Source organism: Pyxicephalus adspersus, chromosome 8 (assembly GCF_032062135.1).
Source record: "Pyxicephalus adspersus chromosome 8, UCB_Pads_2.0, whole genome shotgun sequence".
Classification (NCBI taxonomy): domain Eukaryota; kingdom Metazoa; phylum Chordata; class Amphibia; order Anura; family Pyxicephalidae; genus Pyxicephalus; species Pyxicephalus adspersus.
In genome coordinates this window covers 57,444,495-57,464,147 of record NC_092865.1, presented here as the reverse complement: position 1 = coordinate 57,464,147, position 19,653 = coordinate 57,444,495, and the positions used below count along the sequence as shown (strand labels likewise).

At 40.9% G+C, this 19,653-nt stretch overlaps 1 protein-coding gene across 6 annotated transcripts in view; it reads right to left on the bottom strand.

Moving 5' to 3' along the window:
- MAGI1 (membrane associated guanylate kinase, WW and PDZ domain containing 1) overlaps positions 1-19,215 on the bottom strand; it is a 319,996-nt gene extending 300,781 nt beyond the window's left edge. For 4 of the 6 annotated variants that reach the window (XM_072420801.1, XM_072420803.1, XM_072420802.1 and 1 more), the window contains exon 1: positions 18,679-19,215. In XM_072420801.1, the coding sequence (XP_072276902.1) occupies positions 18,679-18,967 (289 nt within the window). In that variant the 5' untranslated portion in view covers positions 18,968-19,215. The remainder of the gene's footprint in view (positions 1-18,678) is intronic. The other 2 variants (XM_072420799.1, XM_072420800.1) reach the window with 1 other exon arrangement.
- Positions 19,216-19,653: the final 438 nt, after the last annotated feature.

The following is a 19,653-nucleotide window of genomic DNA, read 5'->3' as shown; positions in this document are numbered from 1 at the left end:
ATAGCTGGTTGATGTATTCTAAGACAAGACAGGTGCACTTTATCAAAGCGTCTGAAGGAAGCACTGCCAACCTGCCCACTATCTGCCCAGATAATTGCTTTACTTCTAAGCAAATGACAGCAAGAGTCTGACCGGCTGCCATGGCCAACAAAAGAGGTGCAACTTTAAAGGATACCTGTCAACCATGCAAAGCATTATAAGTCATGCTCAGGAGCAGCCTCTCCTAACCCCTTCCTGCCACTGCCAAGTAAAATTTCTGCAGCATGTTGCCTGTGCCCCAGTTTTTCTACCCCCTCCTTTATGCTCACATATTTCATAGACTGGGCAGCAACCCAGAATAAAATGATCTATACTCCCCAATCAATTTATAATGAAATATTGATTGTTTGGCTGGATAGATCATACATCTAATATTGGGTGCCCAGCCTTAGTTAGTTCTATTCTATTCCCCCTTAAAATACACCATTGTACACAACAAACTTCTCAAGCTGGTAACAACAGTAGTTCAGCCGGAAAGGCAAGTTCAGCCAGTTACTAGCATCCATGGGGGGGAAAATATGAGGGTTGCCATTATGCCCTTCTAAAAATGATGGCCCTGGTGTGATGGTGACATTGTGGCCTCAATGCTGTTGCAAGAACAACAGTTCTGACTTCACTGGATATACAGCACAGAAAAGGATCATTTTCAAAAAGTGGTCACCAGTGACAACTTGAATACTGATCTCAAAGTAGATGTGAAGCACAAACACTTGGTTTTCTAAAGCATTGTGTATGCTAAACATTTGCCATAATATTTTTATTTTTCATTCTTTTGTTTTTTCTTGCATATCAGTGCTGACCCCTTCCAGCTCCATTGCAGTCCTTTCCTGTCTTACTGCATGCACTCAGTTGAGGATCATTGCTCAGGATGAGCAAATGAGAAAATGTTCATGCAGTGGGGGTCAGCGTGGTGACCTAAAGTGTCCAAAAAAAAAAAAAATAGTGACAAAAAAAGGCAAGCAATGTCAGAATAATAAAGCTGTGGCTCCTGACGGCTTCTTGTTTTAGCTCTGCATTGTACTGTGCATGCCCTGTGTGGTGCAGAGTTTCGCTCTTTTTGTGGCCGTGTTGCACGCAGAGCCAGCCAACTAAAGAGGAGTTACATCAGTGGCCATCCAAATAGAATCGTTAACTTCTCAAAATGACGGCGCCTTCCAAGGATGCAGAAATGACATGTCCTGAACCTGCAGCTGCACAGGGGTAAGTCTGTGCCATATTCATGGCAAAAGCTCACTACCCCGAAAAGAGTTTAGCTCCACTTTAACTGCATGGCACATGCAGCACAGGGCACAGCTCGATAAATGGCACAACCAAAATCCAGATGTCAGGGATAATATAACTCCTGTGCCCGCACTTTTCTTACATCATTAGTGGACATCCAATGGCTAACAAGGTTCACCATTGACCCACAGGAGTCAGTGGTGAAGATGGTAGTTTCAGGGGATGCAGTAGTTCCAGGTTCCTGGATGTGTAATCTCTGCAGGGAGTCCAACAAAAAGGTAAGTGTGAACCATAATCTACAATAGTGCATACTTGCCGAACATGGCAAAAGCTCACCCACACCAATGAGGACTTAGGTTCACTTTAAGAGCATGTGACAAGGTGACAACCTAATAAAGCAATTGAAACAAAAGGACCTAAGGTGTCATCACACAATAGAAACAATGTTGTTTTCTGCATTACTATGTATTATTTTATTAAACACTCCAGATTGAAAAAACCTAAACATCTGAAGTTACTAATGAGTTTTTAGTGACTAAATTTACAATATTTGTGTCCAAGTTTGATTTGAACATTTTTAAGTTTAATAAACCAGCCAATGAAGTTCTGTACCACATCAGATATTACTCATTAAAATCTTAAAACATAAGAATACAAAGATAAAAGCAAAGTATTCAGATTCCTTCCTGAGCTGCTTCTCTTCAGACCGGACAGTGTAAACAAGACATAAAGAGAAGTTGTCACGATGCAATACGATCAGTTGACTAAAATATGTCTCTGCATAACTTAATGAGAATGTTTCTGAGCTGGGAAATATGCTGTAGGGCCCCTCGTGAGCTCACTGTGCCCTAAGATGCCATTTTTTTGCTCATTAGGCGATTTTTTTCCCATCAGTCTCTGTATCCTGGGGCTGCTGGCTCACCCCAGTCTGATTCTTTCTATGTCTTAAAGAGAAAGCTATCACACATGTTTTAAAGCCCACATGTGATGGTTACAATCCATGATTTAAAGGATTGAAAGACAGAAGACAGAAGGGGCAAAAGGGGGCTGCAAAGGAGCACTTAGTTGCAAAACTGGTCAGTAGAATAAATGAGTGATCTACAGACAGCACTGTTTAGTTCTATGGAGAGGGGAGGATGCAGCGGAATGCCTCCTGGTTTGGCATGACGCTGCATGACATTGGAAGCAAGCTTATAATGATGATCATGGATAACAAAAATCAAGACCTTGACCAGATATGTTTTATCTCAACCAGAATAAATCTAATTCAGAAGTTACTAAATTCTATGAATTTTGCGTTAGAATTTGCCCACCAGGGAGAACGCTCATCCGGGATAACCTGAGAACAGCTGCAGCTCCAATCAATAAAATAAACCAGGCATACAAATGACGAGTCATGTGAAAAATCATCTTATACTTCACTTATCATGAGCATTTTTTTTTGTCCTTTGCACAAAATGTTATAGGAATTCCCAACTGTTATACAAACTAAAAAATCTATTTAACTACTGCCACCGTAGGGCATTACAGCACTAGCGAAGACTAAAGCTGCGTACACACGTCAAATTGGCGTGTGTACAGCCCAGGTGGTTCATCGTCCATGGATCCGTCCTGGTGGATCCACGGACGATGAAAGATGAGCGATCCTAATGCAAGGGGAGGGGGAGAGCGCGCAGCAGGGTGCCGCTCCATCACTCTCCCCCTCCCCTCTCCATAGAGCAGAACGGTGCTGTATGTACAGCACCGTTCATGCATCGTGTAGTCCTTTGTGGTTGGAAAGGATCGTGAAAGATGCTTTCCAACGACAAGAATTGCACATGTGTAAGCAGCTTTATTCTATTCTACCGAGTTTCACCAACCGTACCAATCTAAGGCTTGCCATCTGAAGCCTACTCAACATCATCAGTCCATCTCCGATCAGGAATCAGTTATTATCAGTTGTGATTTTCCACGATACTCCATACCATTTTAGATACTCCACTGAGCAGTATTTCAACCTGGCCTGGACACATAGCCAAAATGCAATTCTTGAACAACAAAAAATTATCTCGGTAGGTGATCCCCAGTACTTGCAACCAGTCTAAATAAAAAATAAACTCCTATGATGCAACTGAAACTGATGTGTGCGAGCACACGGGTGATTGTTAGTAGCATGTTGCTAAAAGCACCAGTGATTAAACAATCATATTAAACCTCCACATCCAAAATCATTTACAGATCCACTAAAGTTTGACTATGAAGTATTTTTCTTCTATTTGTCTAAAAACAATTCGTTTTTCAATGTGTCATAACTACTTTGCTTGAAACTTCCTGCTGGAGACCCGGTAGGGCTGATGTCACATGGCCCGGCAATATGGTACTTTATTTGGTCCCGGTCACTCAAGCCCTTGGGGCAGGCGGGGCAAAGGAGCGGCTTGAGATTCAGAGCTTCAAGTTTATTAACTCCTAGGGTTCTATTTATAAAACATTGAATCGGACATTCATTGAAACATTACCTGGTGTAAAAACAATTACTGCCATTGAAACGCATAGACCTGGAAGATTCTCCACCAATGAATGTCATATTCACTGTTATAGACTCCTTAGAGTAGGGACTAATTGGTACACAAGTGTAACAAATGGCTCCCTATGGTGTGACCTGCTTGAGTGATTAATACTCAGCATGCCCCTTGTGTGGAGACTAAAGGGGTCCATTTATCTATCTATGGAATGATTGATCACTACTCTTACAGCTTCCTTCAGGTTAAAAATATATTGTCTAAATAGGAGAAAAAACACTTGTATTCTTAAATAAATCTTTAGAGTACAACTTTGTAGGTTGGCATGTCAGACAACAAACACAGCGGCAGTTTTTCTATTGGAAGGATGAAATTGATGTCTGGTTGTTTTGCTGTGTGAACGGGTCATGTTGCTACAATCTAATGATCAGTTCTGGTGTTATAACAGGAAACTTCACTCTACTTTGCCTTCCCTGTAGGCTTGCAACACCCTTATTAAATTATTTTATATGAGAAGTAATTTTAAGGGCAGTAATCTTAAAGAAAATCCAGGGGATGCCTGAAATACTGGAAGTACAGATCGGTATTATTTATTGGTAATTGGAGATTCTGAAAAATCCTAAAAGAGACTATAGATTAGAATTCTTTTTTGCCTGATTTTGGAGTTTTCAGGCCACTCTTTGATCACTTTGATCAACCCTGGTCATATAATCTTCATTTGACGCTTCTGGAAGTGTCAGGTTCCTGTATCCCCTGCTGCATGCCATGGTTCCACCTGCCAACATACAGCATGCAGAGAAACAGTGGAGGCAAATGGGTGAAACCAAAGCACACAGTGTGGGTGTCCGGTATCTAACACACCTTGAAGTGTCCCAGATGCTGAAATTTCTTTAGCCATTGCAGCTCCTCACTAAAATAACAATAAAAGGAAAGGGTGACTGGACAAGTAAGTATTATACTTTTTTTTTCCTTAGACACAACTCTTCTAATCCAGCCTTAAGCTGATACAATGAAAATATCAATATTATGGGCAGCCTACCATCAGTCATGTTGTTTGCTTATCTTGAAGATAGCATCCCCCCATCATTATACACTCCATACAGCCAATAGATAGGGAGCTCTGCAGACAAGGTTTCCTAGCAACTCATTCCTCCCCCACGTCAGCGGAGAGGGGGTGCAGAAGAACAGACGCTTCATTAGGCAGATATGTACTGGGAAAACAATGTAATGACTCCATGGTCCCTGTAAGATACATATCATTGCTCTTCCAGGAGGTCACGAATATTGTCGGCTTATATAGTAACCTTACAATTCCCCTGTGAGCCATACTGGGGACAAGCAATAAAGACTATATCCAAAAGTCAACAAAACCTTATTGAGGACTCTAATTAGAGGCCAAAAGAGCATTTTAGATATACATTTGTAATATCAGTTTACATAGAATAAATTATAATGCTACTAGTATTCGTAGGAAGGTTGATAACTCCTTATAAGTTTATTTATGTAAATCATTTAATGCTGGGATAATTAATTTCAGCAACAACATTTCCACAACGGGAGATTATTCTGGGAATGTCATTGCTGGCCTGAGTTTGAAGGAACAATCTCCAGAGCATCAATTACTCTGAAAAAGGATGCAGCAGTAGCAGCCTAGATATTTTCATCTTGACAGGTCCTCTTAATTTATAGAAGGAAAGAACAATATTATGCAGCAGAAGTGTCCATAAACAAGATATGTTGTCAATAAATCTGATCTAAATAATTCTTGAGGAGTTGTCAGTTCATAGTTTCCACCATGATAGGGTCGGAAACCAAGGTCACAACCATTAAAATATAATAAACAGCTGCACTCCAAAAGCTCCAATATTTAAAGAACTTTGTCCAAACACTACAGAGACCCCTCCAGGATTCTCATTTGCCAACACGTTTACCTAACCAACGGGCTTAAGGTGCGTACACACTTCCAATTTTTATCGTTCCAATCGAACGACGAACGATCGATTGGGCAAAAAATCGTTCATAAAAAAGTAACCAACGACGCCGACGAACGAGGAAAATTGTTGGAAACGAACGACCGGACCGGCGGATCGGATTGGGCGACGATCGTTGAACATCGTTCGTGTGTACGGTCGTTCGGTGATCGTCCATGGGCTGAGCATGCGTAATGAACGAACGTCCGTTCACTTTCCTGTCGTGCACATAGTTCCTCTATCGCTTAAACGATCGTATCTATTGTGTGTACAATATCTACAAACGATCGTGTCGTTACCTCTATGTGCAGGATCGGTGCTATACGATCGTTCATATATATCGTGCAGGAACGTTCGTCGTTCGTTTTCCGACGATAATAATTGGAAGTGTGTACGTAGCTTTAGCCATAGAGATAGATCTAGGTCATTGTTCTTGAAAGATCTTCTAGTTGGGTGAATGGAGTCAAGGAATCCTGGAGGGATCTGCAGCACACATATGGTAATCTTGACAGGTCCTCTTTGGTATAGTGCAGCAAAGACCAATGATCTGCAATAAAGGTATCCATAAACACAACATGAGTGTTAACAATCTCTTAGCAGCAGACAATTATACTCATGACTTGGTTGCTCAGGTGATTGTTTCCACCAAGATAGCGTTGGCAATGGCATGTCAATGACTTGGAACATGATTACAGTAATGGTAGCTCATATATTTCCATTCTGACAAGTCTTCTATGATATATTACTGCAAAAGACCCAATGATATGCAGCAGTTTCAGTTCAAGTATTGGGTAGCAATAAATATCATTACCAATAAAAGTTGTATATACCTGACTTGATCACTCTAGAATTTAGTGAGCCGATCCAACCAGGATCCTCATTCGTTAGCATGTTGTACCTAACCAAGGGACCTCATTATAGAGATAGATCAATGGCATTGATGTCAGTGACTAAGTCCATTATTATTCTGCATGGTTTGGTTCGTTAGAGTTATTGAATGCCATAGTTATTTAGGAGCAGCTGTATTCCTTCTTTGAGTGGTGACCGACCAGGAGTACCGGCCAGCACCTGAGTGTCGGAGAGGAGAGTCAGCCCTGTCTCAGAGCAGTGCCCATTAGTTCGCTTTGAATGGAGGCCCCTTGGCCACACTCTTTCTTCTTGTTCCATAACTGATTTGAATAAAATAAGAAACTTTATTATTGCCCATCAACAACCAATGAGATCTGGCTTGAGATCCGAGTCTAAAGCTGCGTACACACTTCCAATTTTTATCGTTGGAAATGAACGACGAACGACCGATTGGCCAAAAATCGTTCGTAAAAAAGTAACCAACGACGCCGACGAACGAGGATAGTCGTTGAAAATGAACGACCGGACCGGCGGATCGGATTGGACGACGATCGTTGACCATCTATCGTGTGTACGGTCATTCAGTGATCGTCCATGGTCTGAGCATGCGCGGTGAACGAACGTTCGCTCACTTCCTGTGGTGCACGTCACTTCCTGTATCGTTCAAACGATCGCATCTATCGTGTGTACAATATCTTTGAACGATCGTGTCGTTATCTGTAGGTACAGGATCGGTGCCATACGATCGTTCGCAGATATCGTGCAGGATCGTTCGTCGTTCGTTTACCAACGATAAAAATTGGAAGTGTGTACGTAGCTTAAAACACACTGCTTGCACATATACAAGATTCAGTCCCTCCAAATCCAATTCCAAGCCCTCCCTCAAATACAAAAGGATCACCATTTGTATTCGATCCTATGTACGCATAATATACTAATATGTTGCTAATATTTAACATAATGAATTGTAGTTGAATGTGCACAAAGATAAATTTGATTGAAACACAAAAATTGATATCTTATGATATACTTCAGTGTGCACTAGCTCTTATGATGATCACAGCACTTTTCCATGACAATAGCTCCATCTGTTTCTACTTCCAGAAAGATGGCACCATCTTTGGTTAACCACCGACCAGGATCACTACCTGGACTAAAGCTCAGATATTACACAATATGTATATTCTGGTTCCAGTACATGCCTTGGCTGTGCTCACACATATTTGACATTATAAACCCACACTGCACCTTGTCACTGCAATGTTACAGTCTGATCACCAACAATAATCTGATCATGTGCAATAATTGATGGTGATCCAGTGACAGAATGAACAAGATTTGGACAGATCTGTTTGTAGGAGAGGGGAATACGAATGGGAGGCACCCCGCTGTATCCTCCCCATTAGGAAACACCAACAGACATTTAGTGATGCAGCAGGACTGATCACCAATTGACATGGGGGCCACTAAATAGATGCTTTATTTTCACTTTAGTGAATCATAAACATTTCTCTCAGGCAATGACATTCAAATGTTTGTGCATAGCTTAAGAAAATGGTTCCTCCTGCCTGCAGCTAACTGACGACATTATATCAGCCTAGACAAAGTCACCAAGCATGGCTTCCTAATGATAAACTGTGGAACTTTTCTGCTGATAATACTGTTGCCAAATAGTATGACATTTCAGGAATTTACTCATGCACTCTTGTGAAGTTACTGAAAGTTCACTTTAAATAAACTTCAAATACATTCTTGCCAAGTCTGCTTTATCTGACTTTTAAGAGTTAAAGAGGAACCGTTCTTCTTGCCCCTGGCAACCAGATTCTCGCTTACGTTATCTCACCCCTCGTTATTCGAAAAAGCTTTTAATTTGCACCAGACCATTTTCTTAAATTACCGATTCCTTTGGGACCTTCACATTCAGTAACCACAGTAATAATTTCTGGCACTACATTTAGTCAGTGTGAGCGCTACACAGTGTTTTATTACAGCTCACGGACACAATTTGTTTATTATTCGTTAGCGGATCCTTGCGATTTCGATAGAGTAATCTGTAACAAAAGCAGACTTTTTGGCCCCAGTTGAGTTTCACACGGGATTTTTTTTTAGTTTTGTTCTGAGTTTCCGTTCAAAGTCTAGGCTGTGTACACTGATATGGAATGCCCTTTTCACCTGTCAAGGGGTGTGTTTCATTCAATACTGCATTCCAGCCGCAAAGCTCAACCTTGCACTAAGTTTACATGGAGAACAGTTGCAAAGATCCGTGGAAATTCACTCCACCCACCTAATAAAAAAATAATAATAAATCCCAGTGAAGTGCAATAGCTCACCAAATAAAGCAAGTCTGTCCATGTCCTGATTTCCTGAAAATTTTAGGATGGCCTTTGTAAACAGTTGGAAAATAATTGACAGTTCCCAACTCCACCCAGCTGTCTGTAAAAAATTTACCAGGTCAGTCCCTATTCCTCCCCAAACTAAACAACCTACTGGAAAGTACAACTACCTTTTTTCCTACACCCATTGGGGACCCTATTGGTGAGATCCCCATGACTTCCAAGGTCTGCACACATGCTGTGGCCATAATGGGTAGAGTTCTACTTCATCTTTCTCTATATAGAAAATAAAATACAGTACACAAAGGAGGAATGGAATGTCCAAAACTCACAGATGGATAGAACAGGACCAGGAATTAAAATTGTTAAGATAGTGGCAGGCTCCGCCAACAGTGGGACCTGGTGATGAACTGTTTTGGCCCCCCACCACCATTAAAATTTGGCTGCTGTAAGGGCCCCCACACTAAAGAGGGTTCAGATTCCTCTTGTAGTGGCACAATTTGCACCTCACTATGTCCACCCCCGAGATGAGACTTTGCTGGTATTAAAGGGCATGTTCACATTGACAGTCCAGCACTGGGTACATGATGGATACACCATCTGCTAGCCACTGGTCTACCACTACCCCAAGCTGCTCACCAATGAAAAGAATTGATGAGTTTCATAGAACAGTAGTGGTGGATAGGTGCAACATCTGACAGTCGGTTTTCTATGAAACCCACTGCCAGGACAAATGCCTGTGTCTTTCAACCACTTACTTCAAAACTATCCATGTGAACAAGCTTTAAAACATGGGGCATGGTGGCCAATATTCTTGCCTACACAACCTCCAGCCAGAATAATATCTGTATGCTCAACCTGCGCTTGTATTGGTTTCCTCCCACATCAGAAAAACATTGGCTTCTTCACAAATTGACCTTAGACTATGATGATAAGATATACCTATGGTAGGTATGTGAATTACTCCAAGACAGCCAGTGACATGATTATGAATTTGACGTTTGTTGGTTACATAGTAACAAAAGCAAAAGGCGATATCTTGTGTCAAGTTATTTTACAACACACTGTACTTAACTCAAATGACTCCTAAACATTCTCCTTCCTCATGCTGTAATAGAAACTTCCAGCTCTACAATATAGCTGAGGTTTCCTACGACATGGCCTCAAGCTCTGTTTGCACTTCCGGGAAAAGCAATAAATTGCTTACATGATCAAGGTGAAAGAAACACTTGAAAGTCCCATCTTCATGCAGTGCACATTCTACTGTAGAAAATTAAAGTAAATGCGGACTTTGTTGGGCTTAGAAATGAACATGCAATTTTTAACAACAATATAACCTCAGATAACTTATTAAAAAAGTGGATGTAAATAGTATTGTCACAAGACAGCAAACTTTTCGCAGTGTTCTTCCCAGAAATGTTTTTTAAGCCAGTTGGGAAGAAATTGTAGGTGGGTGGAAGCCCTGTATTGTAACCCAACATTTCAATAACCACCCAAAAACAGCTGGGTGGTGCGCCCGGCTACCCTGTGGCATTTCAGCCTATCCAGGGGGCCATACATGTACGTAGCGATCTGTGATCACTTTAGGTCTGTGATAACTTTAGATATGCACCACAAACAAGTATCTAACCTGCAACTAAAATATCAAACACACCACACACTATATTGTTCTGTACTTTGTAAATGGCTAAAAATCTATCAAATTAATAATTTACCGACCACAGGCGGTCCATTTTTTTACAATACCATAACAATTGTTATCGAGTAAACAGCAGCAAGTGTTCATTCAAAATGTTCCCGAACAATTTATATTGACCTGATGGGAGTCGGCATGGAAGGTGGAGAGGTGCTTGTCTAGGCTGATCATTGACTGCATGTTGGTGATACCAAGTAAAATTATATCAAGGAAACATTGACTGGTCATGGACACTTTATTAAAAAGGATTAATACATTGCTTTGAATAGTGATCAGTTCTCCTGATGCAGGCTGATGATTGTTTAATCAATCAGAGATGATCAACAAAATCCTGCCGGGAGTCAAAATCAATTGGAAGCTCATTTATTGAACTGGGGGGTCTTTTGTTTCTATGTAAAATGTCTATTATGGGAATTCCAATCAACTCCTGAATTAAAGTACAAACTTGACCGCAGTTCTAATCCCTTCCAAATCTATCCAAAAATAAAAAAAGTTTTGGCTAGACAAGCACTTTTAATCCTAATTATTCAAACTTCCATAATGACATCAGCAATGCAAAGGATTACAAATGAGTGTCTGATCACTGAATAACCAAGCATAGACTTGAGCGATCCATTGTGATCAGAGGATAAACTTTTTTCTTTTTCCAAGTTCCAGAATGATACAGCACAGACATAAAAAGTGCAAAAGAATGTTATCCAGACTTCCACGGATATTTAATCACTTTGCCAAGAACACAATTATCCTTCAGTCTCAGCGGGGACTGTGTTTCCTTCCCAGTCAGTTACACCAATATATTGCTTTTATAAAAGCAGTTTCATGAAGTGGCTGAGGACGGGACAGAGCCGCCATTGTTACAGATCCAGTCCCAAGAGATGCCGAGCCAAATCGGGAGAAGTGAATTCGTTCTGAACTCTCCCAAATGCTCTTGCGACCACATCAAAAGGCAGCTAACTGCAGACGGGGGCTGTTAAACCACAAAAACAGCTTCCAAAAACACAGCGGACTATCTGCAAAGGATTTCTCACACAAGAGGCTGCAAAATAACAGCTGATAAAAAATCTTGCTTACATCAGGACGACAATTACATTGTTATTTATTATAGGATAAATCACATTATTTTTCCTTTTGTTACTTTCAGCCAAATTCTGACTTGGATTGCATGCAGGGCTAGTTATAGGATAAAGAAAACTGGGCAATGGCCTAGGGCCCCCATGTTCTGCAGGGCCCCAATTAACAGAATGGCAGAGGGCACATGCAGCCAGAATGTTCTGCATTTGAGGCCCCCACACAAATTTGCCAAAGGCCCTCATGTTCTGAGGGGCCCTAATTAACAGAATGGCAGAGTATGCATGGAGTTAGAATGCTGTGCATTTGGGACCCCACGCTTCATGTTTGCTCAAGATGTTCATATTCTGCAAGACCCCAATTACCAGAATAGCAGGGCAGGCATGGAGCTAGTGCATGGGGCGCTTACATCATATTCATGTTTTGGAGGGTTCCAATTAACTGAATGGAAGGGGTGCTTGGCGGTGGAATGCCGTGAACCTGGGGCCCTCACTTTAAATTTGCCCATGGCCCTCAAAATGGCAAAGCAGCTATGAAGTTAGTGCATAGGGCCCCCCATCATATTAATGTTCTGGAGGGCTCTAATTAAAAGAATGCCAGGGGTACATGAAGGTGGAATGCTGTGAGCAAATTAAGCAACTGTCCAGGGCCCCATGTTCTCCAGGGCCCTAATTAACAAAATGACAGAGGATGCATGGAGCTGGAATGCTATGGATTTGGGGACCCCACTTAAAATCTGCCCAGGGTTCCACATTGACCAAAACTGCTTCCGATCACAAGAATGGATGGAATCACATGTGATTCCTGATGCCCTACTCATTTAGGCCTAGTTACATTATTTTTAAATGTCTAAAATCATCCCAGGCCATGTGGAGCAAAAGAATAGAATGTGCCCCAAAAGTGTACAATTATTTTATTATTAAACTGATTAAATTAATTAGAATCATAAACCAAAGAAAATCAATTCAGTGAGCTTTTGCGTAATTTTATCCACAGTTTCTGATTGATTAAATGAATATCTTCATGTGTGTCTGACATGCAAATTATAATACAGATGAATTAAATAATCATTACCAATAGATTTATTCTGATTGCATTTTCAATTAATACTATTGTTTGATATATCATAGTTTATTTGCATACTCTTATACTTGTATCAATCACAAAATAATAGTATATGGCCCCTTTGAAGCTCTCTACATAGAATCTAGGAGAGGGTAAATTTCTAGATTGTGCAGGGGGAAGGGAGAGCAGCTCAAGGCATTGACATTATGTCTAAATAGACGGCTGATTGCAGTGGCTGCTTGATATCGAACTTTGTATTTGTTGGCATGACATACACACACAGCAATACTGACATCTCAGAGCCCGGAACTGGTCACCCTTCAACCCCTCTCATGTATTCCCCTGCATGAACAATACCTACTGCTTCCATGTTCCTGAGCATAATGAATGAGATAGGAAGGAAGTGTTAATTAACTGAGAGATAGACACTGGAGGTGTAAAAGTGCTAATCTGTATGTGAGTACCCAAACAAGAAGATCAACATCTGTTCCAAGAAGAATGGCAAGCACAGGTTCCAAACCTATACACATATATACAAAAAACTGATTATATATATATATATATATATATATATATATATATACACTAGGTGATTACCGGTCATTGCCCAAGTATTTATTTATTGCAATCCTATAATATACAGGAAAAGGAATCAAATAAAGCTATAGTGATTTTCTTGTCTATGATGTTGTTTCATTTTTTTTGCCTTTGATTGCTGCACTCGGTCAATTGCCTTACATTTTCTCAAAGGCATTATTACAGGCCAGAAATTTTTACAGAGTCCAAAAAAAAGTATGTAAAATATAAGTATAAGGCACACTGTCACTGAGCAATACATACATACACACATACATAGATACATGCAAATATACCTGACTTATGCCACGGAGCTGTACAAAGATCAGCGCTGCACTCACATGAGTAATATGTCTAGCAATTTTGGTTTAAACGTCTCGATGCATGTCTGAGTGATGGCGAAACATACATCCATTTTTAAATAAATATATAAATATATATATATATATATATATATATATTAAAAACACTAAATACAAAATAAATAAACCAGGTTTATAAATCATCAACATAACACACACCAATACCATAACATAAAATAAAGATATCAAACTCTATATTTATAATACACACACAAATCAAACCACTATTATTTATTAGTCAGACATTGTAAAGTAAAATATAAACGGAGAAGCAAAGAAGTCAGTTCAAAGCACAGCAGCTAATTTTACGGTGACACCTAATCCTTTTTGTGTCCCTGAGGCCTTCAGAACGCTATCTCTATGACTCATGCGCGATGGGTGGATGGTAACAGGTGACTTTGTAGCACAAATATTGACACAAGAAACTTTTCTAGTACAAGGTAAGCTGAACACAAGTCCGCCTCATTCCTACATCAGCAGGTATTTACAGCTCCAACATATGGGATTGTTAGGAGTGCTGGAGTCACCGAGGAGCAGAAGTTGTCACCAATAACAAGGATGAGTGCAAAAAAACCTGAAATATCAGTAATATGTATACACAGTACACATCTATTTATTGGCGCCTGACTTTTGTTTTCAGGAGCAACAAAATCATTTAAATTAATCAGAGAGGAAATAAAGCCTGGCTTTGACAGATACTTAGATATTACATTATGTGTAATTTATTCTAATAGCAGTAATTACAAATTAAAAATACCCTTTATTTAGAACTGGGCAAACTGCAAAGTTATTGAGAATTAAATCTAGCCATAGACTATGAAATATATTTAGCTTTTCCTGACCTTTTTAACACGAGGGAACTCCTTCAAAAAATTTCAGGTCTTGGGGAACCCCTGCTATATTTACTATATCCACAGCTTAGAGTACATTAGTATGGTGATCAGTGGGAAGAATTCCTCTTACATTGCTGGCCACTGAGATTAATGTCATCCTTGCAAGAGCCAAAAATCTCATTGGTGTCACTTAAACTGACCCCTAGCAATCTCTGGAGGAACCATAGAGATCCACGAAACCCTGGCTGAGAAGCAGTCGATTACACATTGAATTGATTATTTTTTAATAATCACTATGATTGATATCTAGATAGAAAGTCAATCACAAAATTGATGGGTGCAATTGTTTTCTTTGGCTAATTAATACATTTTTAATTAGATTTTTCCAATACAGATCAATTATCAAAAAACAGATGGTACATAGTTGATAGCAAAGGATGAGTTTATAGGTCGATTAGAATACATAAATTATATATATATATATATATATATATATATATATATATATATATACACACACACACACACTCCTTAAACCTTTCCTAGATAAAATCATATTGGGTTTTATTTATAAAGCAGTGAATCTGACATTCCCTGGTGGAGAATCAATTATTGCCATTGAAACACAAGAGCCTGATTCTCCACCAGGGAATGTCAGATTCACAGCTTTATAAAAACCCAATAATGAATGCCCAGTATATGATTGTACGATTGTAACAAAATTATAAGTACAATGCAAATTGTCATTCTTTTATAAGGCAAGTACGCACATTACCCACTGATTTCCATATTTATGAGCAATGATGGTAATCAGATAATATTTTGCTGGAGAAATTTCCAAAACAAGAAAAAAAAATAAATAAAAGCAACACAAATAGAAGTAAAGACTATATAAAAACAAATGTGAACAACTAAATAAACCACAGACATAATAATGACAACAATAACAACATTTGGCATGTTGAGTGCAAGCAAGACATGGGAAATCCATCATTTACAAACTGGTCCACCTACGTAAGGTTTGACGTGTTTCTGGTGCATTGATCAGCAAAAATCAACAAAACTTTTTTTTTCTTTTAAATCAACAAAGTGCACCTGATACAGCACAACAAAGTGCATCAAACATTGCTCATTCATTGAGTTTCTAAGAAAGAAACCATATGAATCCAAATCACCCACCGCATGGTGATAAAGAGCCATTCAGCAGATATTAATTCTACAACATAGAAAAAACAATTATTCACAATTAGGATTCACAGTCATGAAATGCAAGCCGATGATAAAGCCATATGGTCAGGTCGCAGGAAAAGCGCAGCCGTTGTGTATCCAACAATATTACAATGATTGGAGGGTGTCTTGGGAAGACGGCTAATCAAAGCAACTTCAGCGATGGAACGCACCACCAGCTCGCTTCCTCTCTTAATTGTGTTTACAATACACACCCGCCAAAACAATAACATAAAACCACCATCCAAGACCAAAACAAAAACAAACAGGACTCTAGTGTGCAATTGAAAGACTTCTTTAGAGAATGACATGTAGTTGGATCACAATTTTGTGGTGCCAATTGTCATCACATGCTACGGCAATGCACGTTATGTGTGTGTGTTGTGGTGCTATTTATTTAGACTAGCACCTCATTGCATTAAAGCAGCAACGCTGCCCTGACATAAAGGTGAAGTGCACCACAACAAATGGAAATGGATTGCTGTGCATTGAGTTTGGTAAAAAAAAGCTGCATTCACTTTTTGGCTGGTTTGGTGCATTTGTAGCCGAGGTTCACATTTGTGTGTTATTGCACGTGACTGCAACACATTGGAACATGCAGAATGCACATTCATGCAATGCAGTTCCCCTATATTTTAAAGTATCTTGCAGCATACTACAATGTTTGTTGAACATGAGCCTCAAATATGTGAATCAGCTTAAAAATGAATGGGCTGGCCTAATGCAATTGGCACAAGGTGTGCACATGGTAATGCACTGCACAAGAAGGGCAAAGTTTAAATGGGCCCTTAGGGGATTGAATATACATAGACAGTATAAGACTTCCAGACATCAGGTTTGCCCAATTGATTGGGGTACCATGACAGGCCATGACGGCCCCCATGACAGGGGGGCTTTAGGCTCTATTCACACCCACCACGTGTGCCAAATTTGCATCTGTATGTTATGGTGTGTTAATGGATACAGATGCATTGCTGGTGGCTTTTGGAATGCAGTGTTGAACCCCAAAATTTTTTTAAGCCCAGTGGGAAGAAATTTTAGGTGGGTGGTGGCCCCTGTATTGTGTCCTAACTCTTTAGTATCCATCCAAAAACAGCCAGGTGGTCACTGAAAGTTGCCGGGTGGTACGCCCAGCTAAAAGGGACTGGGGAGCACACCGGAATGAATAGCAATACAAATTGCTTATAATGCAGATTGCAATACATGCATACCAACACACACATAGGAGTAAAAATTATCTAAGATAGTACACCTCCAGGAACTCTGCACTATAAACGTCCCAGAACCGAATGATTATGTATCATCTCTCCCTTCCTCCTCCATAAGCCCACATGCGCATTTTTGGAATTTCTGGAAATCTTTTATGCAAAACATTTTCTATCTTTCAATGTAGTGAATGCCCACCTGACATGTATGTAGGTAGCTTTAGACCAGAACCATACAGGTGGCAGCTGAGAACCTGCACTGGGATAACCAGTCTACACGGTACACATGGTCTACATCCAATGAGTGAATGGTAATTAATCAGCTCATTTTTTAAACGACCATCTGCAATTGATTACAAATAGTAACACGTGTGTTTGATCAGTTGTGATAAATCACCATTGCTCAGGGCTCGCTGGGCGGATTCTTGTGTCCAATTGCTATTCTCCAGGGCCCACAACAAAATCGGCCATATAGACGGAGGTGAAGAGTCACGTGCACTCAACATGGACTAACGGCAGATAAAGAAGTAAGAGAACCTGATCCGCTACAAAGGTCACAGAGACAACTGCATGGTAGGACCACAGGTTCCTCGTGGCATTTTTTTGTTTCTACATAATGGGACATTTTTGAGACTTATATAAAACCATTCCACCAGAGATGCTCAGGCTACAACCCTATAGAAGTCTAAAGATCTGTAATATGAAGGTAAGCTAGATGTGAACAATAGAAGCTGCAATGGCTGGGTCAAGGTAACCTCCGGAGAAGTGGATGGTTGGGTTCATTTGAGGAAGGAGTGGAGAACTGAGGCCAAGAACCTGGCGATACTTTTTGCTAGGGATGGCAAGACTACCAAGGACAGCTGAACAAAATTCAAAAATGGATCCTGTTTCAGGTGTGACTATATCTGCTTGTTGGGATTTTTTTTGTTGGGATTTTTTGGGTGTTGAAGGCTATAATGGGTAGCCATGGAGTGGTGGCCAGGACACACTTTGGACTATCGGTCCATTCTCTTCTCTTTGTGATCTTTCCTGATAAACCTGGCCAGGTCCGCATCTCATCACTCCGACAGAAGGCTACAAGTTCTTCAACAAAAGAGAACTCATATATGGTCCTCTAAGATCTTTGGTCTTCTACTGAAACAGAAGAAGCCCCCTATATGGTCCACCATCCATTATGACCATTTCCTTGATACACTGTCACCCACAGGCCCGGGACCAAACCCTCATGTGTCCCCATCTTCATGACCACCATTGCCAAGCCAAAGAAATGGCAAGAACCAACCAAACCATGACACCAATCTATAGGCTTGGGTTTGGTCCAGAAGCTGAATATCCATGTATATAGGACATAGAATGGATGGTGGACCACAGACGTGGTGGTGTCTTCTGCTGAAGAAGGTCCAAGCAAATAGCCATAGCCTAGAAAAGTTAGAAGTGGGTCGTATACAAGGTAAAAAAAAGTTCTGGACCTGGTTTGGGGTATTTGTAGAAGGAAAGGTCGTAGCGTGAAAAAACAATGAGCAGATTAGCTTTGTCGTTGAACAAGAATCCATCGTTCTGACATAAACGCAACAATATTTATTGGCAGAACCGGGGAAACAATAACGAATCCAATCGGTGGGGGCGTGTCGTGCGCAATAATTTCCCCGATCCAATTGCAATCGTCCATACACACAACCAAGTAGAATAATAAAGGTGCAGCAGGTGAGAGCAATGCAGGACAAGCCGGCTCTTACCTTGTCTGACAGCTGTGATGGGCACCGACTCCCCACAATTCCTGACCATGTCCAGCACATCGTACCGGGGCAATCCTGACACCGGCACCCCAGACACCTCCAGCAGCAGCTCCCCTTCCTGCAGCTTGCCATCGCTGGAGATGAACGAGTCGTCCACGACTCCTAGGTAAAGGAACTCTCCATACTCCGCTCCCCCCAGCAGGCTGAGCTCTCCCCCCGATCCCCGGCTCACCGTGCACCGGTGCACCCTGCCCGTCCAGTGACTCTTCTTCTGGATGACTTTGGCCATCGTCCCCTTCCAGGAGAACTTTTATCCCCCCGATCCAAGTGACAGATCAAGTCATCACTGTGCAACTTTGTATCCTCCAAGGCAGCAGCAGGAGATCCCCCTGTACAACACCATGATGGGACATCCACAAACTTTATCCCCGGAGAGGAAGAGCCCCGGCCGGGCGTTTTGCTGTCAGGCGGCTCCTTTAAACCGATACAAAGGTTCCCTGCATGCCGTCCCAGCAGCGATCCCCGCACTGGCTATGGGAGCTGACACGCATGCGCACTGCGCTCCTACCTCTCCCTCCCTTTACACACCACCCTTCCCTCCCCTCCAGGACACAGGAACTGCCAGGTCCTAGAGAACAGGGTGCTGACACCTTGCCTTCTCTTTATCCTTCTACATTTACATTTCTAAAAATAATATATTTTTGTTATAGTGTTTGGTGAAGGACACCAATGTTTGGGGGACTTTAAAGGCCAATAACAAAACATACAAGGGGGTGCTAAGAAGTTCCTGGCTTTGCCCCCTTACAGATGAAATAGAAAAGTGAGTGTGGGGGCAAATGACAGCCTAATATCTTAGTATGTAACTGTGCAAATATCAGGACTTTGCAATTCCTGTTTTTTCTTTTAGTGAGAAGCTGTGATGGCCGAGGCACAAGCAAGTTTCATGTGGTTGGAGTTACGGGCCGTCATGAAGTT